At 45.4% G+C, this 26,713-nt stretch overlaps 1 protein-coding gene across 1 annotated transcript in view; it reads left to right on the forward strand.

Annotated features, from left to right (window-relative positions):
• Window positions 1–242: 242 nt before the first annotated feature.
• Window positions 243–26,713, forward strand: part of CLYBL (citramalyl-CoA lyase) — a 374,710-nt gene continuing 348,239 nt past the window's right edge. Inside the window, 1 exon segment of the mRNA XM_044286389.1 lies at window positions 243–313. Within this exon segment, the coding sequence (XP_044142324.1) occupies window positions 270–313 (44 nt within the window). The 5' untranslated portion in view covers window positions 243–269.

The following is a 26,713-nucleotide window of genomic DNA, read 5'->3' on the forward strand; positions in this document are numbered from 1 at the left end:
CCTGAGCAGGGACTCAGGGTGCAGGGACTGCAGGGCTGTCCATGGATTAAAGAGGAGACGGGTCATAGTAGCCTGAGGATTACTTTTATCACACAGTCCCTACTGGATCTACCATCAAAATACCGATTCTGCACTAAAACTGTGGGCCGTCTCCCATAGCAACCACTGCTCGCTAATGGCACAGCACGTCCTGCTCCTGACACTACAACTCCCAGAATACTTTGCTACAAGTTGCAGGCGCTCGCTCCCTCCCTCAGTACGGGCGGAAGATGGCGTTGCTGCAGAGACTGGCGCTCAACTGCAAGGTGACAGTGTAAGTGAGAGCCATGAGCGGAAGTGGCGTTATGTCCGCCTCGTCATAGGCGCCGTGTGTGCACAGCCGCGTACAGCTCGTGGCGGCTTCCTGTATGTTACACTGAATCTGTGGAGACTGGGCGCAGGTCTCCTGCCTGTCCTTGCGGCACAGTAGTACTGCTGGCTGACATGTGAGGCTGTTAGAGGAATAACTAACAGCAGCCGGAGGATCTGCCATTGTGGAGGTTACAATCCAAGCCCTGGTCACTTTCTGCTGCCTGTAGGTTTCCCCTTAGGGCATCTGTCAGCAGGCTTGTCCCTATGACACTGGCTGACGGTTACATGTGCACTTGGCAGCTGAAGACATCTGTGTTGGTCCCGTGTCGAGTTGAGCGAACTTGTGTTTTAAGTTCTGCGTCCATAGTTCAGGTTATCGAAGAATCCCCTTATGGATTCCGCTACCACAGACCATAACGGAATTTGGAATCCATAACGGGATTCTTCGATAACCCGAACTTTGGTCGCCAAACTTAAAAAAACAAGTTCGCTCAACACTAGTCCCATGTTCCTATGTGTAAAAAAATTATGATTTATTACTTGCAAATGAGCTACAGTTATGAATTTCCCAACTAGTGGAGTCCTCTTTGATTGCAATGACTGTATTTTGCTGCACATGCGCTGTATGGTAAATGGACTTCTACTGGGATCTTTCGTTAAAGCGGCTTTACCCTACCTGACTGATTAAAACGATACCTGTCTTATGGCTGTCGGTGGTATCGTTGCGGAGAAACAGTAACTTAAAATTATGCAAATGAACTATTTTGAGCACCAGGAGGCGAGTTTATGCGGTTCAAGCACCGCTCCAGCAACGCCCTGGTGCGCCATAATGACGCCCCTCTGCTTTTCATCAGGCGCCCCTGCCTTTAGATTTACAGAGCTAGACCGCACTCGTGTCCAGAAAGGCACGTGCGTACATCTTCAGCATCATCCCGACGAACTAAAATGTAGCACGCACGTGCTGTTCTGGACGCAAGTTCATTCTAGCTCCCTAAATTTAGTGTCCAGAACGGCAGGCTACATTTAAGTTCGTCGGGATGATGCTGAAGATGTACGCACGTGCCTTTCTGGACACGAGTGCGGTCTAGCGCTGTAAATTTAGTGTCCAGAACGGCAGGCTACATTTTAGTTCGTCGGGATGATGCTGAAGATGTACGCACGTGCCTTTCTGGACACGAGTGCGGTCTAGCTCTGTAAATTTAGTGTCCAGAACGGCACGTGCGTGCTACATTTTAGTTCGTCGGGATGATGCTGAAGATGTACGCACGTGCCTTTCTGGACACGAGTGCGGTCTAGCGCTGTAAATTTAGTGTCCAGAACGGCAGGCTACATTTTAGTTCGTCGGGATGATGCTGAAGATGTACGCACGTGCCTTTCTGGACACGAGTGCGGTCTAGCTCTGTAAATTTAGTGTCCAGAACGGCACGTGCGTGCTACATTTTAGTTTGTCGGGCTGATGCTGAAGATGTACGCACGTGCCTTTCTGGACACGAGTGCGGTCTAGCTCTGTAAATTTAGTGTCCAGAACGGCACGTGCGTGCTACATTTTAGTTTGTCGGGTTGATGCTGAAGATGTACGCACGTGCCTTTCTGGACACGAGTGCAGTCTAGCGCTGTAAATAAAAAGGCAGGGGGTGGCATTATGGAGCACCAAGGGTGTTGCTGGACCGGTGCTCGAACCACATAAGCCCGCCTCCTGGTGCTTGAAAATTAGCATAATTTCCAAAGTTCATTTTTTTCCACGACAATACCACCGACAGACATAAGACAGGTATCATTTTAATCAGTGTTATCAACTCTATCAGGCTATATGCCAGTAGGGTAGATTTGGGTGATAGAGCCCCTTGAAGACCATTCAAACTAAAGATCCCAGCGCAACTCCATTCAAAATGCAGAACGGGCATCGACAAAATCGAGTCATCACAATCAAGGAGGACACCACTAATTGGGACTCTGGCACATTGGAGGATGTGAGTAAGGCCTCTTTCTCACGGCCGTGTACAGGCCGGGCCTGTGCTGCGGACTGCAAGTTGCGGGTATTACACATTAAAGGGGTTCTCTTCCTTTTTCTTACTAATGATCTACCCTCTGGATAGGTCATCAGCATTTGACTGACAGGGTTCCCGGGGCCCCCGCCGATCAGCGGCAGTAGCGCCATGTCTTTCACACTGCTTCCCCCAGGCCAGTGACATCACAACTATGTCACATGACCTGAGCGACGCTCGGCACCATTCACTTCAATGGGGCTGAGCTGTGCCAAGGCCACGTGACATAGTTGTGACATCACTAACCTGGGGGAAGCAGCGAAAAGACCCGCAGCACTACTGCCAGCACTGCTGCCTTCTCAAACAGCTGATCGGTTGGAGGTCCCGAGTGTCAGACCCCCACTGATCAGATGCTGATGACCTATCCAGAGGATAGATCATCAGTAAGAAAAAGGTAAAGAACCCCATTTAGCATTGTTTGCAGTAAAGTGGCACGTAGTATGGAATAGATAACTTATTGATGACTAACTTGTATCATACATCCACAACGGCCTGGCTCAGAATTGGTTTATGTCGGAATATACAGGTATAATTACTTGTGCCCTATTTCTGCCAGTTGTATCATATATTCCAGTTAGTGAAATGCTAAGCGGCTGAAGCTTTTACGGTTCAGTCTAGACTTTTTTAGGTATATGTTGATCTACGTAAACGCATCACTATTAATATTTCACTGACTTTCATACAAAACAATATCTGGATTTCATGTGCTCCTTCCAAATAACTGAGCTAGCCAGTTAGACCTACTTTCTTAGGGCTCGTGCACATGAACATATATTCTTTCCGTGTCCGTCATGTTTTTTTAACGTTAGTTACCCCATGTGCATTCCGTTTCCGTATTTCCATTCCGCCAAAAAATAGAACATGTCCTATTATTGTCCACATTACGGACAATGATAGTACTGTTCTATTAGGGGCCAGCTGTTTCGTTCTGCAAAATACGGAATGCACACGGATGTCATCTGTGTTTTTTGCGGACCTCAAAATACATACGGTCGTGTGCATGAGGCCTTTTAAATAGAAAGAGACTGCAGAGGATAATAAGGTTGAAAAAACCTAGAAAATAACTAGGAGACCATGGATTTAATGTGGCAGCGCTATCAATGTACACATATAGCTAAGCTCGCCCAGCGTGGTGCCGATCCGCTGTAATCTCTCCAAATGCATCTACATGCGGTGGTGACTGGCGCGACTATTGGGAATAAGGTAATAGTGCAAGATTATAGTTTATAATGGAGGCTCAGAATTGTTCTGTACTACCTTCAATTTCTTGTCATAATTGTGTGACACTGGAGGTGAGGGAAATGGATAAGACTGTAAAGAGAAGATATTAGCGCAACGGCAAACATGTCCAGCTGTGAGGCAGGGGCCCATTCAGTAGCGCTTCACTTTTATGAGCCTTCACCATTGCTAAGATGGCCTTTTATTTTATTTTATTTTTTTAGCAATTTCTGACCTTTTTTTTTTCTTTTAGAAAATTGTTGAAATTGATTCTCCTGGAATCTCCTGTAATTTGTTTCTAGTTTATATGAAGGCATTTCTGTAGAATTACCGGTAGTTTTCTTTATGTGTTTTTGATAAAATGATAATCACAATATTAAACCACAAGACTCTGTCCAGGATATTTTGGTTGATACAATATACAGAGAAGGAGAACTGGAGCAGCTGCCTCCAGGAACCATTCAGGTCACTTTCCTTTTTCAAAATTGAGACCCAGATTTTCTAAACCTTAAGGTGTCTTAAAGTGTAACTACCATTTATATATATTTGTTCTTCTAATGTGCAGGGGCAGTGATAAGAAACGTTTTTCTAATATATTTTAGATTTATTGAATTTGTACATTTCTACCGGAGGTCGCCCCTTAGCAGCGCTCTCTAAATGAGTGTTGCTAAGGAATATCCATCTTCACTATGAAGGCCCTGGGCTCCCTGCTTCTGCACTAACTGCACTGTCCTTACAAAAGTTATGCCATGATGTGCAGTAAAAAATGAAAATCAGACATCATATAGGACATGACAATAGCTTTCTAACAAAGCTAGAACCATCCCTCTACCTCACAGGGATCCAGAGATCTCCACATTCACTGCTCCAATTGCTTTGCTAGATCATCTTCAGCCTAGCAGCCCGGGGGGGGGGGGGGGGGTCCTTTCTGCTGCAGCTCTCTCCCTGTAACTGCCACAGCTTCTAACAGAACATATGGCTTGTTTTCAGAGTTCTTAAGGACCCAGGTCGTACCGGTACGTCCTGTGTAGTTTTGATCACTGCCGCACTGCATCCTGTGACAATGCCTAGGGGGGGGGTCCTGTGACCCCCCCCCCCCGCATTGCCGATCACTACAAACCGCAGGTCAATTCAGACCTGCGGTTTTTAGCGCTTATGCCGTGACCGCAGGGATCAGAAACCTCAAACTGCCCATATTTTTGAAAGTTAACCCCCCCCCCCTGCAGCCCTCTGTGTTTTTGTGCCTGCGGGCGCAGCGGGGGGGGGGAGGATTGCGGGAGGCGTGCGACAGTGTGGGGGGCGGGCGGAAGAGCGCGCATCCGCCCCCCATTTATTTTCAGGAAGGCTGAGCGGTTGAATCAGAGTGTCAGCTCATTGCTGACACTCCAATTCAAACGGCAGACATCTGTGCAAATGTCCGCCGTTTTAACCCCTTCCATGCTGCGGTCCGTAGGGACCGCTGTATGGAAGAGCTGAAGAGGGAGGGAGCTCCCTCCCTCTCCCATCGGGGGGCTGCTGTGACTTGACCTGTTAAAAGGAGGGTGATGCTTGAAATCATTGTTCTTCATTGTAAACCATGGTGACCTGCAAAGAAACGCGTGCAGTCATCATTGCGTTGCATAAAAATGGCTTCACAGGCAAGGATATTGTGGCTACTAAGATTGCACCTCAATCAACAATTTATAGGATCATTAAGAACTTCAAGGAAAGAGGTTCAATTCTTGTTAAGAAGGCTTCAGGGCGTCCAAGAAAGTCCAGCAAGCTCTCCTAAAGAGGATTCAGCTGCGGGATCGGAGTGCCACCAGTGCAGAGCTTGCTCAGGAATGGCAGCAGGCAGTGTGAGCACATCTGCACGCACAGTGAGGCGAAGACTTTTGGAAGATGGCCTGGTGTCAAGAAGGGCAGCAAAGAAGCCACTTCTCTCCAAAAAAACCATCAGGGACAGATTGATCTTCTGCAGAAAATATGGTGAATGGACTGCTGAGGACTGGGGCAAAGTCATATTCTCCGGTGAAGCCTCTTTACGATTGTTTGGGGCATCAGGAAAAAGGCTTGTCCGGAGAAGAAAAGGTGAGCGCTACCATCAGTCCTGTGTCATGCCACAGTAAAGCATCCTGAGACCATTCATGTGTGGGGTTGCTTCTCATCCAAGGGAGTGGGCTCACTCACAATTTTGCCCAAAAACACAGCCATGAATAAAGAATGGTACTAAAACACCCTCCAACAGCAACTTCTTCCAACAACAGTTTGGTGAAGAACAATGCATTTTCCAGCACGATGGAGCACCGTGCCATAAGGCAAAAGTGATAACTAAGTGGCTCGGGGACCAAAACGTTGACATTTTGGGTCCATGGCCTGGAGACTCCCCAGATCTTTATCCCATTGAGAACTTGTGGTCAATCCTCAAGAGGCGGGTGGACAAACAAAAACCCACTAATTCTGACAAACTCCAAGAAGTGATTAAGAAAGAATGGGTTCCTATCAGTCAGGAATTGGCCCAGAAGTTGATTTCTAATAACTCCTCTTTCTCCAAAATTAAAATAAAAATAAACAAAAAATCATACTCATCGCCGTGTCTGAAAATGCATGTACTATTAAACTATAACAATATTTATCACATACACGAAAAGCGTAACGGAAAACAATTTTAAATGGCCAATTCGGCATTTTTTTTTGCCACTTTACCTTCCAAAATTTTTTGAACAAAAAGTGATCAAAAAGTCACACACACTTCAAAATGATATCACTGAATAGTAGAGATTGCCCTGCAAAAATGAGTCCTCGGCTCTGTACACATAACTACAAAAAAGTTATAGGGGATCAGCATATGGCAACGAAAAGAAAAAACAAATTTGTTTTCAAGGTTTTAAAAATTTCTTATTTTGGTATTGAAACGCAAGAAAAACTATATAAATATGATATCGCCGTAATCCTACTGACCCGGAGAATTAAAATAACAGGTCATTTATATCGCATAGAGAACACCATAAAACTGTGGCAGAATAGCATTTTGTTTTTCTTGAATTCTACCCCATTTGGAATTTTTTTCCCGCTCCCTGCAGGATGCAATATTAAATGGAGCAATTAGAAAGTACAACTTGTCCCGCAAAAAAACAAGCCCTCATGTGAACAGAAAAATAAAAAAGTTATGGCCCCTGGAAGGCGGGAATGAAAAACAAAAATGGAAAATTGCAGGGACGTCTAAGGGTTAAGAAAGAGTAAAGGAAAATAAATGGCAGTTACACTTTAAGTTTAGAAAGAATGTCTAGACCTGCACCCGATTTATCACAGTGGCTCAAGCTGGATGATAAACCTGGTGCAAGGACAGACACTTTTCACTGACTCTAAACCAACTAATTGATTGGTCTACTTCAATTTTGGCACAAAATTATGCATCTTGGGCCCACCCCCTTTTTCCCAAAGCTCAGCAGTAGTGTTGATCGAGCAACAAAGTGCACCTCGGGATGCTCGGGTGCTCTACCGAACACCAGAGCATTAAACCAGGCACCCCCTGCTCTGAAGCACAGGAAAGGGTCACAAATTTATGGAAACACCACTGAAATGGTTCGAGAACAGCATGGGGAGGATGTCTGGATGCATCTTGGACTCCCAGGTCGCTGCTGGGAACGATGTTGTCCGAGTAGTATGCCGCATCATACATACCCTCGAAAAATTATGATTGATGGCCTGCTGGTGACCCTCAAAAACATTAGGAGCAAGGGCCTGCTGATCTGACCATCTAAAACATTAGGGGCGAGGGCCTGCTGATCTGACCATCTAAAACATTAGGGGCGAGGGCCTGCTGTTGATCTGACCATCTAAAACATTAGGGGCGAGGGCCGGCTGCTGATCTGACCCTCTAAAACATTAGGGGCGAGGGCCTGCTGCTGATCTGACCCTCTAAAACATTAGGGGCGAGGGCCGGCTGCTGATCTGACCATCTAAAACATTAGGGGCGAGGGCCGGCTGCTGATCTGACCCTCTAAAACATTAGGGGCGAGGGCCGGCTGCTGATCTGACCCTCTAAAACATTAGGGGCGAGGGCCGGCTGCTGATCTGACCCTCTAAAACATTAGGGGCGAGGGCCGGCTGCTGATCTGACCCTCTAAAACATTAGGGGCGAGGGCCGGCTGCTGATCTGACCCTCTAAAACATTAGGGGCGAGGGCCTGCTGCTGATCTGACCCTCTAAAACATTAGGGGCGAGGGCCGGCTGCTGATCTGACCCTCTAAAACATTAGGGGCGAGGGCCGGCTGCTGATCTGACCCTCTAAAACATTAGGGGCGAGGGCCTGCTGCTGATCTGACCCTCTAAAACATTAGGGGCGAGGGCCTGCTGCTGATCTGACCCTCTAAAACATTAGGGGCGAGGGCCTGCTGCTGATCTGACCCTCTAAAACATTAGGGGCGAGGGCCTGCTGCTGATCTGACCCTCTAAAACATTAGGGGCGAGGGCCTGCTGCTGATCTGACCCTCTAAAACATTAGGGGCGAGGGCCTGCTGCTGATCTGACCCGCTAAAACAGGCATGCTCAAGCTGCGGCCCTCCAGCTGTTGCAAAACTACAACTTCCAGCATGCCCCAACAGCCTACAGCAGGGCATTGTGGGAGTTGTAGTTTTACAACAGCTGGGCCGCAGGTTGAGCATGCCTGATCTAAAACATTAGGGGTGAGGGTCTGCTGCTGAGCTGACCCTCTAAAACATTAGGGGCGAGTGTCTGCTGCTGATCCGACCCTCTAAAACATTAGGGGCGAGGGCCTGCTGGTGACCCTCTAAAACATTAGGGGTGAGGGTCTGCTTCTGAGCTGACCCTCTAAAACATTAGGAGCGAGGACAGCCTAATAAGCATGTTGATATGATGGAGGAGGAGGACAAGAAAAGGAAGATTGAACCATATACCCTTTTTTTGTGGTGGAAGGGGTACATGGGAATACACTATATTCAGTACATTATAAACAACACATTTAAAGTGCCTTTATGTTCAGCTGCTTTCCTCTGGTGGAGTAGAGAAGTCAGGGGCAATCTAGGCCTTGTATTTTGATTAACCTGTCAGCATTTTCAGTTGACAGGCGGATGCGCTTATCAGTTATTATGCCCCCAGCAGCGTTGAATACCCGCTCTGACAAAACGCTGGTGGCAGGGAAGGCCAGCACCTCCAAGGGGTAGAGCACCAGTTCGTGCCAAGTGTCCAGCTTGGACACCCAATAGTTGTAAGGCACAGAGGGATCACTGAGGACGCTGACACGGTCTATGTACTCCTTCACCATCTTCACCATGAATCACGGTGAGGGTGCTGGCGTGGTGTCATGAAACAGTCCCAGGCCTTGGAGAGTGTTGCCCTACCTCTGTTGGAACTGCCCAAGGAACTACATACTCTGCCCCCAGCGTTGTCAGCTGGAAATTTTTAGAGCAATTTTTTCACAAGGACCTTCTGTTATTGCACCATTTTGCTAGTCCTCTCCACCACAGGAATGAGAGATGAGAAGTTCTCTTTGTAACAGGGGTCGAGAAGGGTGAACAACCAGTAATCGGTGTTGGCCAAAATGCGTATGACGCAAGGTTCACAGGAAAGGCAGCATAACATAAAGTCAGCCATGTGTGCCAGAGTTCCAACAGACAAGACTTCGCTGTCCTCATCGGGAGGATGACTCTTAATCTACTCACCCTCTTCTACCCATCCACGCTGAACAGATGGAATAAAACTTCCATGGGTACTACCCTCTGTAGCGGAGACAACCGTCTCCTGCTCCTCCTCATCATCATCCAATTCACGCTTAGAAGACGAACTGAGGGTGGTCTGGCTATCACCCTGTGTACTGTCTACCCCCATTTCCACCTCTTCCACATGCAAAGCGTCCACCTTCATTGTGAACAGCGAGCGTTTCAGTAGACACAGAAGTGGGATGGTTACGCTGATAATAGCGGCATCGCTGTTCACCATCTGTGTTGATTCCTCAAAGTTGCGTAAAACCTCACAGAGGTCAGACATCCATGCCCACTCGTCGCTTGTGAAGAGTGGAAGCTGACTGGAAAGGCGACGACCATGTTGCAGCTGGTATTCCACTACTGCCCTCTGCGGCTCACAAAGCCTGGCTAACATGTGGAACGTGGAGTTCCAGAGCGTGCTCACGTCGCACAACAGTCGGTGAGCTGGCAACTGCAAGCGCTGCTGCAACATGGCCAGACTGGCGGCAGCTGTAGATGACTTTTGGAAATGGTCACACATGTGGTGCACCTTCACCAGTAGCTCAGGCAAACTGGGGTAGGGTTTGAGAAACCGCTGAACCGCTAAGTTGAACACGTGGGCTAGGCATGGTATGTGTGTGAGCTTGCCGAGCTCCAAAGCCGCCACCAAGTTACGGCCTTTATCAGACACAACCATGCCTGGTTGTAGGTTGAGTGGCGAGAGCCACAGTTTAGTCTGGTCCCTTATACCCTGCCACAGCTCTGCGGCGGTGTGCTGTTTGTCACCTAAGCAAATTAGTTTCAGCACGGCCTGTTGCTGCTTACCCGCTGCAGTGCTACACTGCTTCCAGCTACTTACTGATGGCTGACTGGTGCTGCAAGATGAGAATTCAGAGGTGGAAGTGGAGGAGGAGGAGAAGGGGGGTTGCAGCCACTAATGTAGGTGGTGGCGGAAATCCTGATGGAAGTAGGGCCCGCAATCCTTGGCGTTGGTAGCACCTTTGCCATCCCAGGGTACGACCCACTCCCGGCCTCCACAATGTTCACCCAGTGTGCCGTCAGGGAAATGTAGCGTCCCTGGCCAAAAGCACTTGTCCATGTGTCAGTCGTTAAGTGGACCTTCCCAACAACTGCGTTTGGTCAGGGCACAGGTGATGATACGGGACACATGCTGGTGTAAGGCGGGGACGGCACACCATGAAAAATAGTGGCGGTTGGGGACTGAGTAACGAGGGACTGCTGCCGCCATCAGGCTGCGGAAAGCCTCAGTGTCCAAAAGCCTAAATGGCAACGTTTCCAGGGCCAGCAATTTGGAAAGGTGTGCATTTAGTGCTATAGCCTGTGGGAGGGTGGCTGGGTATTTGCGCTTTCATTCAAAGGCCTGGGGGTATGGACATCAGTACGTGGCGCTGGGACCCAGACAGGGGACAGAGGATTGGCCTGCACGTAACACCGGGGAAGAGGAGGCAGTGGTGTGACCCGCAGATGCTGATTGTGGACCCAGGCATTCGGCCCACCTATTAGGGTACTTTGATGCCATGTGGCGGATCATGCTGGTGGTGGTAGAGTTGCTAGTGTTCACGGCCCTGCTCATTTTGGTACGGCACAGGTTGCAAATGACAATTCTTTTATCGTCCGCACTTTCATAAAAAATGTGCCAGACTGCGGAACACCTACCCCTTGGCAAGGGAGATTGCTGCAAGGGTGTGCTCCGGGGAACATTTGCGGGCCTGTTTGGTGTGGCCCGCCTTCTCCCTTTTGCCACCCCATACCTCTTCCATCCTGTTGCGGTGCTGCGCATCCCTCCCCCTCTGTACTGCTGTCCTCTCTCGGCTTGCCACCTTCCCAGGTTGGGTCAGTGATTTCATCGTCCACCACCTCCTCTTCCACTTCCTCACTCTGGTCATCCTTCTGACTTGTTGACCTAACAAGAACCTCACCTATTGACAACTGTGTTTCTTCATCATCATCATTCACCTTGTGAAACACTAATTGCTGTTCCCCACCGTCATCTTCTGACTGTGGATGCTCAAGAGTTTGGGAATCAGTGCACAAGATTTCCTCTTGTCCCTTTTCAAGTGGGCTTGGCGAGAGGCCCAAATCAAGGAATGGCGCTGAAAAGAGCTCCTCAGAATATCCGAGTGTGGGATCACTTGTTTGCCAAGACTCTCCATGGTGGGAGGAAGGAGGATCAGGGTGAGGATTCTGTTGATCAGACTCTTGGCTACTGAGACTGGACTTTGTGAAAGACAGGGTGGTGCTTAACCGACTGGAAGCATTATTTGCTGCAATTAAAACGACCACCTGGTCGCACTGGTGTGACTTCGAGAGTGGTGTGGTGGCCTGCGCCGCCCTGCAAACTGGGACATGAAACTAGGTATCGTGGATGAGTGTTTTTTTTTTGTATAATTGTTTATTTTAATGACCTTTTTATATGTTTGGTGTGCACGAGGTTTGGGTGTGTGCACTGTGACATTTTTCCTTCACTTATGGTTGTCTGCGGCAACGTGTTGTTTATGTACATGTGGTGGCAGTGTCTCGGCCTTTTGGCTGGCTCCCAGGACATGGTTGCCACGCATGTCATTGCTGTCGGTAACAGCTGCTGTGTGATTGGTGTTTGTTCACTTCCTCTTTATGTGGCTGTTTTCCCATGCCTGGTGTAAGAAGGGTTAAATCCCTTCTGTGTGTGAACACTGGGTGTATCTGTGTGGGTGTGGCTACTTGGGCCTATATAGCTTCTGTTGTGATTCAGAAGCTGAGGGGTACTCCAGCCTTGTAGTAAGCTAGAGGCACCCTTCTGGTCTCTAATACCATCTGCCAGTGAGGGCCACCCTTGTGGTCATAAATGTTGTTATGTGATGTTAAGTTTATGTTTATGTGGTGTCTGTTATTATTGCAGCTATTGTTCTGGCTTCCTGTGTGTCTGTGTGCTGTGTCCTTTTATGTTTGTGTGTGGACTTCAGCACTTGAGCTCAGTCAGTGTGTCTGTGGCAGGTAGGGGTGGAAGTCTTTCACTCTACTGCCATATCCATAGTCTGTTTATGTTTATATTCCCTTGCAGCTCGGCCAGTTTAGACTCCTGTTTCTCCGCATCCAGGAGGAACAGGTGGTCTACCCAGCTCCTAGTTCAGGGATCGGCGGAGGGTGAGTAGGGATCCTAGGTTCCTGAGCATGAGCTTTCCTACCTTCAAGGTCGGCTCATGCAGCTAGGAGTCAGGGTCCGATTAGGGATGCGTTAGGAGGTGACCTGCTCCCTTATTCTGTTGTCCTGGCCGAGCAGCGACTAACCTCTTGTGGGTTTTCCCCATCCTCAGCCGTGACAACGCCTTGAGCATATTAAATGGTATTTATGCTTGCCAGTATGTCACACGTACAGCAGCACAGCTTTTGTAAGTGTATGCGCAAATAAATTACACTGAATGTCACAGATATTTAGGATGCGCAATTGTTATACAGGAGATGTAGCGCAGGTAATGTCACTGTAATGTCACTGTCACCAGCGGCTAAGAAAAAATTACACTGAATGTCACAGATTTAGGATGCGCAAATGTAACACAACAGATGTAGCAGAGGTTGTGTCATTGTCAGCAGCGGGCAAACGATTGCACGCAATTTAGCACAGGTTGCACTCAGATGATACATATTGCAGTCAGATAAAACAATAGTCCTTAAAAGGACTTTGGGGTCTCTAACACCTTTCAACAGTAAACCCTGCCTGAAAAAAAAAAAAAACTATTCCTGTCCCTTCTGCTGCAGCTCTCCCTGACTAAGACTGAGCCGAACCACTTGTCATCGGGTGCTATATAGCACCCGATGACGCATTCCGGCCAGCCAATCACTGTAATGCCAATAACCAAAATAGCTACGGCATTACAGTGAGTGCCTGTACTTACGCGCATGTTTATTGGCTGCGTAGCAGCCATCAAATGTGCGGGTAGGAGTTTCGAGCATCGTGCTCGAGCACACGTGGTGTTCGGCCGAACACGTGATGTGCCGAGCATCGCGATGCTCAAGTCGAAATGGTGTTAGGCCGAGCATGCTCGCCCAACACTGCTCAGCAGCTTTTTACTAAGTTCCGCCCCATGTCAAGCGTATAAGAAAAAAGTGTAAAGACCTATGGCACTGATTTATCGAAACTAAAAGGGAAACTTTCATTTTCCAAAGGAGCTCTGAAAAATGAAAGGTGGAATCTGATTAGTTGAAATGGTTAACTAAGACAGTTTTTGTTTGCACCAGTTTTGATAAATATCCCCCTATATGCGCCAGACAGATTTGTGGTGCAGACATATTAGTAAATCTGGGCCTGAGTCTTTAATATGATTGGATGGTATCTGCAAGTGCTCTAGTTTTCTTTTTTTTTCTTTTTTTCATGTCTCTCATTTATATTTAATGAGGACCCTTCAGCACTCCTGATTTCTGTCTTCTTAAATACTTGTATTCCCTATGCAATAATTCTGGAGCATTTTCTGAGAATTCTACGGTGTGCCATTGTACTGGTACAACACCCAGTTGTCTATGGCATGATGAAATCCTCCACAGCATATACATGCCAAAACTGTGAATATAGCCTTAGAGGGATAGTCTTGGCACAAAAACTCCTATTGGGGCAATAGACATGAATGTGCATGTGGCCGTGACTGTCTGGTGATAAGATGGCAGAGAACATAGTTTGTTAGGTTGAAAGACATATGTCCATCCAGTTCAGCCCATTATCATGCAATGTGATTGTGATTGCAGTGACTAGTGTATTTGGTAGAAGGAAACGTCTGCAGCACATATGGAAAGGCTCCACAAAGAAACATTGTACATGAGGATCTCAGGGCACTATCATCTTTTGATGGTTCTCTATGGTACCTAATAAGACAGTGCTGGAGGACATCATCCATGTATTGTTCTGTCACCGTCAGACTGGCATTCCTGGGGCCTACCAGAGAAAATTATTCTTGAGGCCCAACCCCTATATCATCAATAAAGTTTAATGTGTTTTGAATCAAAGAAATAGACCCTAGTGACAAGTGACTAGCTCTAAAGGCAGCCAAATGAGTTATTTTCTTCTGGATCTTCGGGTCCTATTATGGTATTAGATCCTGGGCCACCAGAGGATCCTCTGCCAGTCCGACCCTGTGCACGTTTCTTTCTTGGCTGTGGTAAATTATGAAGTACCAAACAAACAGATTTGGGAGATTGGGGGTTTTCTTCATTGTATTTATCAGTAAAGTTATCATCTGCCAATATTTGATTAGTAATATTACAAATGTATATATCTGTGCAGGTCTTTTTTCCCACCAGGACTGGGAAGTATGGTGGAGGCACACTATTTTTTCATCTGGTAGAAATGTTCAGAGAGCTGCCTTGTTTACTCAGATTCTTTAGGGAATAAATGGTCTCAGCTCTTTAGTTTTATTAGATAAAATTTCCCTTTTTTCCTGAAAGTGATCTCTTATGAAGGCTCCAGAGGGAAATGAAGCATAAAAAGGTAGCAGAATATAGAGTTAGTCTTCTAGACATTGCATTTTTAACAGTTCCTGCGTTTTATATTAGATATCATTTAGATTAAGGCCTTTTTTTGCAACCTAATTTACCTTCTACTGTATTCTGAGCTTGACACATCTGCACCTCATTTGTTTAAAGGACTTAATGAGAAACTTCAAACAGTTTACATGTCAATTACAAAGAAAGTAAGGTTTTTACAGTTCCAGTAATCTGCCCACATTGCAGATCACAACATGATTCCAGGTGGGCATAACTCAAGACAGATGACATTCCAGGGGCACAATTACAAAGAGCTGATATATTCTTAACATTAACAAGAATTCGGGTCATTTTTTTGGATATTTGTTACATATTATTTATGCAAATACACAGATATTGGCGTCTTTCTGTCTTGTCATGGCAGCCATTTATGTAAAAGTGGTAACAGGAAGTAAAGCCATATTAATTCTCCGTAACAATCCATTGTTTTTAGTCGTATCAACAGCAAGTGATATTCGTTTTTGTTGTTGTTCTTGTTCTTTAAGACTCAGTAAAAAGCAGGTATGAACTTAAAGCAAACCATACTGCTCATATTATACATGATCTGATAATTAAATCAGTGTTTCTGAGTATGTCATATACATTCCCTTTTCACTGAAATGTTACGCTTGCTCTTCTAAAGTTAGGTTCACATTTGCGGTGGAGGTTCCATCAAAAACACTGGATAACGTAAACCGTCTGGATACCGTTATAGTGTATAGGATCCAGCACTGCGTTTTTTTCTGTCCCTATGCCTGAATGTAACATTATTAATTGTTAATTGTACTGATAGTGCCAGCCATAGGTCATATCCCGGTAAGCTTCTTTGGGCCTTGCCAAGAAGCAAGCTGTTCACATGGGACTGGTTTTATACAGTTTCCACTTTGCCGTACTTTTACTACAATGTAAAACATCTGGATATTTTAACATAAAATTTAGGTTTATGAAATGTGGAATTCACAGCATGCTCTGTAAACAAGGATAGATACAAAGCATAACTCAGATTTATCTTCTCATCAGTGGGGAAGTGGCTATTCACAAGTTAAAATAGAAATGTATCAAATATTTTTATTGGAGAAGAAAGTGCAACTGTTGATTTTTGATTGGATAAAGCAGCTGGAATATCTCTCCTCAGTTGCAGTAAATGGATGTTTCATATTACCGTTCTGCCTCCACCATGGTGGACAACCAATTCCCGCTCCCCTCAAAGTAGAGGTTCCGGCAAAAGTGTGCCTCCAAAAGTAAAAGCTAGTTTGCTGATGGCCTGTCCTCAGGACGTAAATGGGAACTGCGCTGCAGTTACCAGCTGCAACCGTTAGGCTAGGTCTACACGGCAACAATGGTCGCCGCCGTAGTGGTGATCCCATAGAAACGAATGGGATCTCCGCGGCAGTCGCAAGAAACCAAGCCATTTTGGATTTCTTGCATTTATTTATATGGGATCACTGCTACTTGCCTATCCCGGCAGCAACAGGTGTCGGTGTGTAGCCCTAGCCTAACACAGTGGATAGAGTTGTGTAATTCCGGAGCAACACTGTAACAGCTAATCACAGGGGTGAGGTGTTGGACCCCCACCTATCCCGAGGATACGTCATCAATAACAAAATCCTGGACAACACATTAAATGTGCATCATTTAAGGAGCATCATCCTCTTTTCATGTGGTTTGGTAAAGGTGGGCCTGTCTTATAAGGGTCTCTCCAGTGGCCTTCAAACTGCAGATATGCCGCCTGATCTACAGCGTTATATAATGCCCGAAAAAATAGATTAGATTTTAAGTGTAAATTGACCTGCAGTGTGCACCTGACCTCTGCAGCATATCCATTTTGTGCTGCAAATTTCCTCCGCAGATTTTATGCTTTACAGTGGAGAAGGTTAAATCCAAAGCCATTTTCACAGCAAAGACCATATGTAATTCATACTGGAATTTTTTTGCCATAGATCTGCAGCAGACTTTTCTGCTGTATGGACATACCCTAAAAGTAAGGCTACCTTCACACTCACGTTTGGTGCGGATCCGTCATGGATCTCAGGGGTGTGGAAATCGTATCATGCTGTTCCGGGCGCCGGGCAGGTAGTTTGTTCAGTAGCTTAGCCCTGCTGCGGGCAAGTAGTGATGTCCGGTTCATGAACGAATCGTTCTTTTGAATTGATTAATTTCTCTGAAGCGGAGGAGTCGATTCATCTGAGTGAGCTGATCCGTTTGAAACCGCTCAGATAGCGCAGCAATAGCAGAGACGCTGGCAGCAGGGAGGAGTGGAAGCCAGCCCCTCCCCTCCCCGCCCTGCAACCAATCAGAGCTGAAGCACAAACTGAGTCTAAGAATCGAGTAAGTCTACTTAGTTATAGACTCATCGTGTGTCACTAGAACAATACACTGAGTCTAATAACCAGGTTGCAGCAGTATAAAGCCCTTTAAGTGCCCTCCATACAATAGAACGCCTCCAGAAGTGCCTCCTATTCAGTATAATGCCCAAATCGGTGCCCCCAGCTCCCCCTTCCTGTTCTAGTCGTCAGTCAGGTCACCGCTGATGTAACACTTATTACCTATCTGGCTCCTGAGCTTCGGTTCACTTGCTTGACAGCCCGAGTCATCCGAGAGCCGACTCAGCAAGTGAATCGAAGATTCGATCAACTGTGCATGCGCATTGCGCACCACCTGAGCTTCGGTTCACTTGCTTGTCAGCCGACTCGGTTCTTTTAAATTAACTGATTCATGTAAAAGATCCGGACTTCCCATTTCTACGGGCAAGTAGCATGGCTTTGTTTACTGGAGCAGTGGATGCAGTGGATCGGCGACGAGCTGGGGGCGTGGAGCGGCAGTGACCGAGCAGTGGGCGTAGAGCAGTGGCGCAGCCGTGGTGACAGAGCGGGGGGGGGGGGGGGGGGGCGTGGTGTAGTGACAGTGTGGGGAAGAAGAAATTACAGAGCTGGAGGGGTGGAGCAATGAAAGGTTCTGTCACGTCTCCGGCTCGGGGGGGGGGGGGGGGAGCAGTGACCGAGCCAGGGGCATTGATAGAACTCTCAACTCTGCCAGCATCCCTCAGGTGTTGTCAAACTGGGAAGGTGAGGGGGTCCTTTCCATGCCACATCAGCAGCTAATTTGCCTAAACCACCTAGAGGTACGGGTAGTAATGTGCTAAGAGCAAGAGTGTGCACTAAACTAATTGCTGTGATCACATTAAGGCCTTGTTCACACCAGGCAGTGCGTTCTGGCCTGATTCTGTCCAGAATGCACTGCATCGCACTGCGGCCGACTAACTATATTGTGGGGCAGGAGGGGGAGTAGTGGTCTGTTGAAATGATTGGCACCATAACCATGCCCAACGGCTGCACATGGTCGCAAGGCACATTATGCAAGCAGCATTTTGACCGGACCTCAGGCATATTTGTGCCTTGCCATCCCGTGCATCCAATCGCCTGCGGTTGTGGCTACGGTGCCATTCACTTCGTCACGCCCCCTCCTGCCCCACAACATAGTGAGTCGGCTGAGATGTAGTGCATTCTGGACAGAATCATCTGGTGTGAACAAGGACTAAACTTAGTAATTTCACACCACAAAGACTGGAACGCAAGCCAGACACCTCCCTGCATAAGGAAGCGTGGCGGTGCATTGAAATATGGTTTTTATTAAAAATTATTTTTTGTATCAGGACAAGTAGATTGTCATGAGGGACAAGTAGATCGAACCCCCGCTTTAGTCCTTTGACTAGTAGTTTTTTTTATTTTATTTCCACACCCCTGGATGTGCACAGACGGATCCGTTCAGATAATACAACCCTCTGCATCCGTTCAGAATGGATCCGTTTGCATTATCTTTAACATAGCCAAGACGGATCCGTCTTGAACACCATTGAAAGGACGGATCCGTTTTCTTTTGTGCCAAATTATGTCATAGAAAACCGTTTGGCTCAGTTTCATCAGACGGACACCAAAACGCTGCAAGCAGAGTTTTGGTGTCCGCCTCCAAAGCGGAATCGTGATTAAACGGAGGCAAACTGATGTATTCTGAGCGGATCCTTATCCATTCAGAATGCATAGGGCTGAACTGATCCGTTTTGGAAAGCCAAAACGCCAGTGTGAAAGTAGCCTAATAATCATTTCATTTGGTTATTTTCTGCTTTGATGTTCCCTAGAGAATGCATTACTAATACTATACGTATTTAAGACCACGGATTGCTCCGGATCGTTGCACGTTTGAGGTGATGTGGAGGTACTCGTGTTCCAGTTTTGGAGGGAAGGCCTCTCCAGTATGGACTGACATGTAGCACATGGCTTAGTAAAGTTAAACACGACCTATAAAAGTCAATCCAATATACCCCGCTGCTCTGTGGTGATATTATTACTATTCTTTACAGAACCAGCCAGACAGTTCCTGCCATGAGACAATAATTAATTCACTTTATAAACCGCTTCTCATTAAAGTGCATGTAATTAAGTGACATGTTTATTAAATCCACAATAATGCAGTGAACCATATGCAGTTATTTTATGACTTTTTAAACCTATATGGGGTCTGCTGTATATGCACCCATTACTGAATTCTAGTTAAGACTTCAATGTACTGACAACACTACCCCTTGGATATAAAATAACTAGTGCTGATAAAAACCAGTCGGCTCTTGGCTCTCATTTTACCAGTGTGGGCTGGAAAATTAAAGAACCACTCTAATTGGTTAGTATGAGCAACAGCATCTCCTTGTATCTGCCGGTTTTTTATGCATTAGGCCCAATAATAATCACAACCCACGTCCAAAAAAGAACTATGCAGAATTGATAAAATGTCCTCCGCTATTAGGGCGCAGGCACAGGAATGTGTGCGCCTCCTGCTCGTGCTGCGGAGTGCAAATAGCGGAGCGGAGGCACAGACCAAAATCCCTCAGAAGCGCTCCGTAGAGCTTTCGCCCCGCACCGCTCCCTGTCTTTGCGGATTGCAGACCCCTTCAGTGTGTTGCGTTTCCATCTGATATTACATAGAAGAATATTTGCAACATTTTTATGAGCAAGGAGCAGACCTTGTAAATTTGGTGCATCTAGTTTCTGCACCTAGCTCACCAAGGAATGTGGCTTTACAGGTAAGGGGCCATGGCCTGAGATGTACCACACTACATCAGAATTGAGCCACAAATCTGCCGTAACATTCTGTCTCAAACCAAACAAACCAACAGTTGGTATAACGTTAGATAACTGTGTCTAGCCCTGAACATGAGCTCCTGTCGTCTCTTAACTTTCCTGTCAAAGTTAGTTCTGTTACTCCAAAGGCTGTGCAAGGAACCTCCATTCTAATGTAAAAAGGCTGCTAGTCCAGGAAGGTTACCAAAAGCAGCCTCAGTCCTAGTTCAGACCTCACCATCCATCACCATGGACCACAATGTGGTCTTTATCCCCTGGCACATAAATCTCTCGTCATTGGTCATGCAGCTTTCAAGTTTTTGACATTAATGGCTTTTTTTTAATGTATTTTTTCCCCCTACTTTAGCTCTTTCCCCTGAGTGTGATGTAATGGTGGAGCCAGCGCTGGTATTAGGTGGGCTTTGTAGTGGGAGGAGACTATATGCAGCATATCCAGACAGTGCCATTCACACAGGGCGATTTGTAGGGCGGCTTTACCTCTGCCACTATTTCTGTAAAAAGGCCACACAATCATTCCCTATGGGACTGGTGGAAATATTCCAGCACAGCTTGCGGTTCTTTCCAGCAGGCCCTTAGAGAATGCATTGAGCGGCAGGTTGCATGTGGATAGATTTATGCCATGTGTTTAAGACCATATCTATAAACCTGCTTCATTGTTCCTAACATTTTGTGTTACGGAGCCAATAGGCACTCCAAGTAGCATCATTTTATCCCCTACGGAATTCAAGAAGAGAAAATCAGGATTTTTATTTTTTGCTCACATGTTCAGTATGTGATAAAAAAAAAGAAACCTCTGTATGCCTCCATATGAAATCCAAAGCACATGTTGGTACTTGGGTGGCGTTATTGCATATAACAGCTTTGTGCATGGGGCCTTAAGATAGAAGCTTGAATTTTATATAGTGTATCTGTCAACATTCTCAATCCTTTTAAACCAGGTATGCTGCATGGTAGGGTGATCATGGTTATAAAACAAGCCATTTCTTGCTGCAATCTGTGTTACCGGTTTATATGCAAATGAGGTGTATGCTCACTGCTCCAATACTTGGCCCTGTGGCAGCAGTACTATAGACACATGCGCAGTGAAGATCTCATGTGTCATCCCAGCACTGAGATCTCCACTGGCACATGCACGATCAGCCGTACCCAGCAGTATACCTGGTTTAATAGGGTTGATCATGATGACAGATATACAGTATGTAAAATAGAACTGGCTTAGTTGCCCACAGCAACCAATCAGATTCCACCATTCATTTTTGACATCTCCTTTGGAAAATGAAAGGTGGAATCTGATTGGTTGCTCTGGGTAACTTAGCCAGTTCTACTTTACACCAGTTTGATAAATAACCCCATACATTCTTGTGTAAGGTCAGACGAACAGGTAGTATTGAAAGTGCTTTGGCATCTGACTTGATGACATTTTTGAGTAGAATAATATAAGAACATTTATTATAATCAGGGTGTACTAGTTAAAAATTTTTTTTTATAAAGGCATGACAAGGTATTGAAAAAATTTAAAAAAATTATATTTAGGTTCCAAATCCTCTCCATTCTGTTGTGGCGACCAATATATGACTGCTGCAGCCAATCATTGACCTCAGTGGTATATGGCGCAAGACGGCTAAGGCCATACAGGCACATCACCACTGCAGTTGTGAAAACAAAGCTTTTTAGGGAAGATTGTAAGAGTTCAGAATGATGGGTATAACTTTTTTTTTTTTTTGTATATAATTGTCCTCATTTTTGTAACTCATCTGAATGAAAACTGTTTTCCAAACCCAGGCGTTCCTCTATTAAGCCTCATTCATATGTCAGTGTTCCACCGTCATGTGCTGTATGTGTTCTTCACTGACAGCACGCGTCCTCATTCATACTATTCAGACCTAAGTGTTTTAGCACAGTCCGTGGGTCCGTGTTTTTAGCATGGATGCATGCTCTATTTTGTCCTTGTTCACGGATCCATCACGCCCATTATAGCCTATGGGTCCGTGAAAACCACAGATACCATCCGTGTTTCATCCGTGTTTCACGGATCATTAGGAAGAGTGCTTTGAAAATAATTTTTCAGCTGTTCATTGAAACATGGATGGCACACGGATCCATCACGGAGGCAACACTGACCACCTTTTCACAGATTTAAGCACGGACATGTGAATGAGGCTTTATGAATCCATTCTATTGCAGAACCTCATAATTATACAGCACTGGCTTCAATGCAGAAACCGGCCGAGTTGATTCTTAGAGAAGACGTGGCTGGTTATATGGTATTTGGATATTATATTTTTTTATGGTTTTCATTTACCTTTTTATTGTTGTTGCTGGTACCATAGTTGGCAGGTAGCTGCAAACACAATATGGTCACTAGATGAAAGCTAACAATGTCTTCAATAGGAGGAGACTTAAAGGGAACCTGTGATCATGAAAATGCAAGTCAAGCAGACAGTATATTATAGAGCAGGAGGAGCTTGGTGTATAGTTTTATGGGAAATATTCAGTTTAACTTGTAATTTATACATTTTAAATCTCAGCTCTTTCTATGCCGAGTAGTTATGGGGGTGGAGCTACTCAGTGATTGACAGCTGTCCCTATATAAATGTGTACACTGAGATGGCTGTAAATACATGGTTACAGCATAGATTTAAATGGATAAATTACTAATTTTACTAAATCTTTTCCCAATCTGCTCAGCTCCTCCTGCTCTATAACCTGCTGCCTGGAGACTGCACTGCAGTTCATAGTAACAGATTCTCTTTAAAGGGGTGCTCCCATCTTGCTAGGAAATACTGTATGATCCATGGTGGGCCGACATCTGGGGGAAATCCCTTTAACATTCTTGAGATCTTTCTTAATTGAGGTCAGCGAAGATGAAATGGCACTGCCAAGGAGCTTGTTGTGGGCTGGATTTGGAATGCAAGCCTTTTTCTGTGACACCTCTTTTCATCACGTTGACCTGTCACTGTTTTTCAGGTTTCAGATCTTGTTGTTCCCACTTTTATTACAAACAGATGTCGTTTTTGAGCAGCAATCCAAGTAGGAAACTGGGATAAAGGGGTTTCTACCGTGGACATAATTTTATATCCCTTTAACGTAAACCCAAGTGGAATGTGCTGCTGATTCACACGTCTGCGGACTCGGTTCATGCTACAGACAGGACGACTTAAAATAGATTGACTAATGAGCCAATTACCGCGCACACTTCTTTGTTGCGTTCTGCATTTGTCTTCCTCGCTTGTTCAGCACTTTGAAGTAGAACTGTGATGAAGCCGGCAAACTGTTCCTAAGGCGGCGCGCCATTGTGTGGGGAATAATTGGTGAATTATGTTGATTATTCTCTTCAGTGTGTGCACGCCTGGAAAAGTGTCAGGACACAGACATTTACTATGACGCTGCTGTTTGCATTCTTTTTTTTTTTTTTTTCAGGAAGATTGTCTGAAAACCCCTCTATCTCCTTTCACAGTCACAGCCAACATGTACCGGCGGGGTGCAGTAACAGTAGCTGGCCATTTTGTGGCCTGGTAATATTTATCTGTAGTTTGAAGTGTACCTTGCATTCTGCCAGTAATGTAGATTAGCTTTGGCACTACCAACTCTTTAGCTTCAAATATGGACATGAATTGAAAGCGCAGGCAATGGGGCAGCTGCTTTAATTAAACAGGAAGTAGTTGAATAAATTACCATCTGTTCATTTTTAGTTGGAAGGCCACTGTACGGCTTTATATATAAAAAAAATAAAAATACTGTAATCCGCAGCCAATTGTAAATGACCCAATTTGCAAACACTACACCTGCTCTTGTTTGATACTTGCCACCGACTTGGGGCGTTGAATGCCTGATGCCAATTTTCCTATCTTATTTTCCAATCAGGCTAAATTGAAGGTGACTTACATACTTTACTTAAAATGTTTTATTTAAATGTTTTATTTTTTATTAAATTCTGCCGAGTGCAGTCTTGGGATTTGCCACTAGATGGCAGTCATACCTTAACTCATGGCTGGACCTACTGAAAACTAAAAAGTCCTTGAAAGTGTTCTTGGTCCTTTCCAGCGAGCTTTGATGCCGCTTTATCTCAAATGATAACAGTGCACTGATTTTATTTTTAATAGCTTCGGGGCAGACTTACTCACAAAATAATGAAAGAATGAAACTGTATCTCTCTTTCCCCATGGGTTTTCACATATTTTTTACCCATGGCCAGAGTAAATAGAGAAAATGTTTATTTTAGCAAATTCTGCATTTATCAAATAGTTGGCAGACTAGCCTTAAAAACTAACATCAGATATCACACAGCAGACACATTTCTTATTGCTTAAGCAAATAGAACGTTACAGAAAATAAGCCGTGTCTATACGCGATGGATATCGAACCCATTTTAATTACCTTGGGCACTTGAGAAGTGTCATGACAGTTTGCACTCTGTGTATATGGAAACTGCAGCGATGCAGAATTACCGTATGTACCTTCCTAATTGATTCATTTCAGAAACCTAGTTAAAGAGAGCAGTCCATTCCAAGCGTGCTTAATGCCAATGCTGTTAACAAAATAGCGTTTGCATTTATGTTACTGTCACTTTAAACAGGTGTTATCCAACCAGTGGCACAGGGCCGTGCATGATGTGACTCCAGGGCCGGATCACTGGCTCCTGGCATTAGGCACGTATAGCAGGCACAGAATATAACGTTACAGCAGCACCAGATGACAGCTACTTCACCTTTCACATTTGTGAGTCTTGCTCTGTAATTGGTTAAAACGTGTTATAAATACAGCATTTATTCAGCATTTATATCTTTGGAATACTTTTAATCACATTCACTTGAATGGAGCTATCTCTCCCTACACAACGGGTGGACATGAGTGCCGATGTCCAGATAAATTGCCCACTGGAGTCCTCGGTGATTAGCGTGGTCTCCCAGACGGCGGGTTACCACCGATCACATGCCATCATTTCTCATGGATGGACTATAACAGTAGTGCGTCATATTCGTTGCAGCCCAGTCCTGGAGAAGAGTCCCAGTTATTCATGTGCTCCTGCTCTCTGTGCCCCCCTGTCCATCACCAGCAGGGGTGTGGGGATAGCAGGAGCTCATCAGTAATCATTATAATGCAGGCTCTCAGCAACCACTTAGGCTACTTTCACACTCGTGTTTGGTGCGGATCCGTCATTGATCTGCACAGACTGATCCGTTCAGATCATACAACCGTCTGCATCCGTTCAGAACTGATCCGTTTGTATTATCGTTAACATAGCCAAGACGGATCTGTCTTGAACACCATTGAAAGTCAATGGAGGACGGATCCATTTTCTATTGTCAGATCGTGTCCGTCAGTTTCGTCAGACGGACACCAAAACGCTGCAGGCAGCATTTTGGTGTCCGCCTCCAAAGCGGAATGGAGACGGAACGGAGCCAAACTGAGCGGATCCTTTTCCATTCAGAATACATAAGGGCAAAACTGCTCCGTTTTGGACCGCTTGGGAGAGCCCTGAACGGATCTCACAAACGGAAAGCCAAAACGGCAGTGTGAAAGTAGCCTAAGTTGTAGCTCATGAGTGACCCACCTCTGAAATTAGTAAGTCTGTCGCCACTTCATGCTCAGATAACCCCTTTCAATTGCCCTATTAGGACATGCAGAATTTCCAGACTCTTAAGTGATGCAGAAAATTTTTGGTTTAAAGGGGTTGTCTCACTTTCACATGTGGCATTTATCATGTAGAGAAAGTTAATAGCAGGCACTTACTAATGTATTGTTATTGTCCATATTGCTTCCTTTGCTGGCTTAATTCATTTTCCCATCCTATTATACTCTGCTCGTTTCCCTGGTCATGACCACCCTGCAGTCCATCAGTGGTGGTCGTGCTTGCACACTATAGGAAAAAGCACCAGCCTCTTTGGTGGCCAGGCACAGACATTGCTTCTGGATTGCAGGGTAGTCGTAACCGTATATAATGTGATGGAAAAATGAATCCAGCCACCAAAGGAAACAATATGGACAATAACGATACATTAGTAAGTAAGTGGCTTGTATTAACGTTCTCTACATGATTCCCTTGCTTACAAGATACCCCAGCAGCTGAAGTCTATATTCTTATTTCGTAGTACTCTGATGATGCAATGTGCCCAGAGGATTACGACTGAATCCCGTTTCCCTGAATGTGCGTGTTGCTTTGGGATTTGTGCTCATCTTTGTGGGAACAGACAGCAAGGACATCTTATTCCATGCCTGTGGCCACCTTCAGACAGCGTCCATTTTGCTTTTGGCTGAGGAACGGTCTTTCTCGTAGACACATATGTTTCCACCGGTACATACCAGAGGAAAACGCGTTGTACTAAAATAGTTTATTTCAATATCTGGTATAAATAAAAGTGTGATAAATGTATACACCTGTTCATTTGTACATCTTCTTATGTCATCTGGCCACATAGCTTGAGAAGTTAGCATTTGGCAATGGGCTGTAGGAAATAATTTGGATACAAGATGTCTCCGTAGTAAAAATGTGATGTATGTAACCATGGTTACAAGTGAGCCAGCTCCTGGGGGTAATACCTTCAGTAATGGCAGCAGATCTTTTAACATTCATGCAGTGAGCATATGTGTAAAGTAGGGTCCTCGCATTAAATTGGTTTAATGCTGTCAGTTTCATAGATACGAGCAGCTTTTAAAAGAAGTTGCTTAATCTTCCAGGCAATATACAGAATATACAATTCTTTTTTTTTTTTATAGCATAAAGCAAGACTTTTTTTTTCTTTAAAAAAAACAGAAAAGCCAACAGTTTTAG

Source organism: Bufo gargarizans, chromosome 3, assembly GCF_014858855.1.
Source record: "Bufo gargarizans isolate SCDJY-AF-19 chromosome 3, ASM1485885v1, whole genome shotgun sequence".
NCBI classification, from domain to species: domain Eukaryota; kingdom Metazoa; phylum Chordata; class Amphibia; order Anura; family Bufonidae; genus Bufo; species Bufo gargarizans.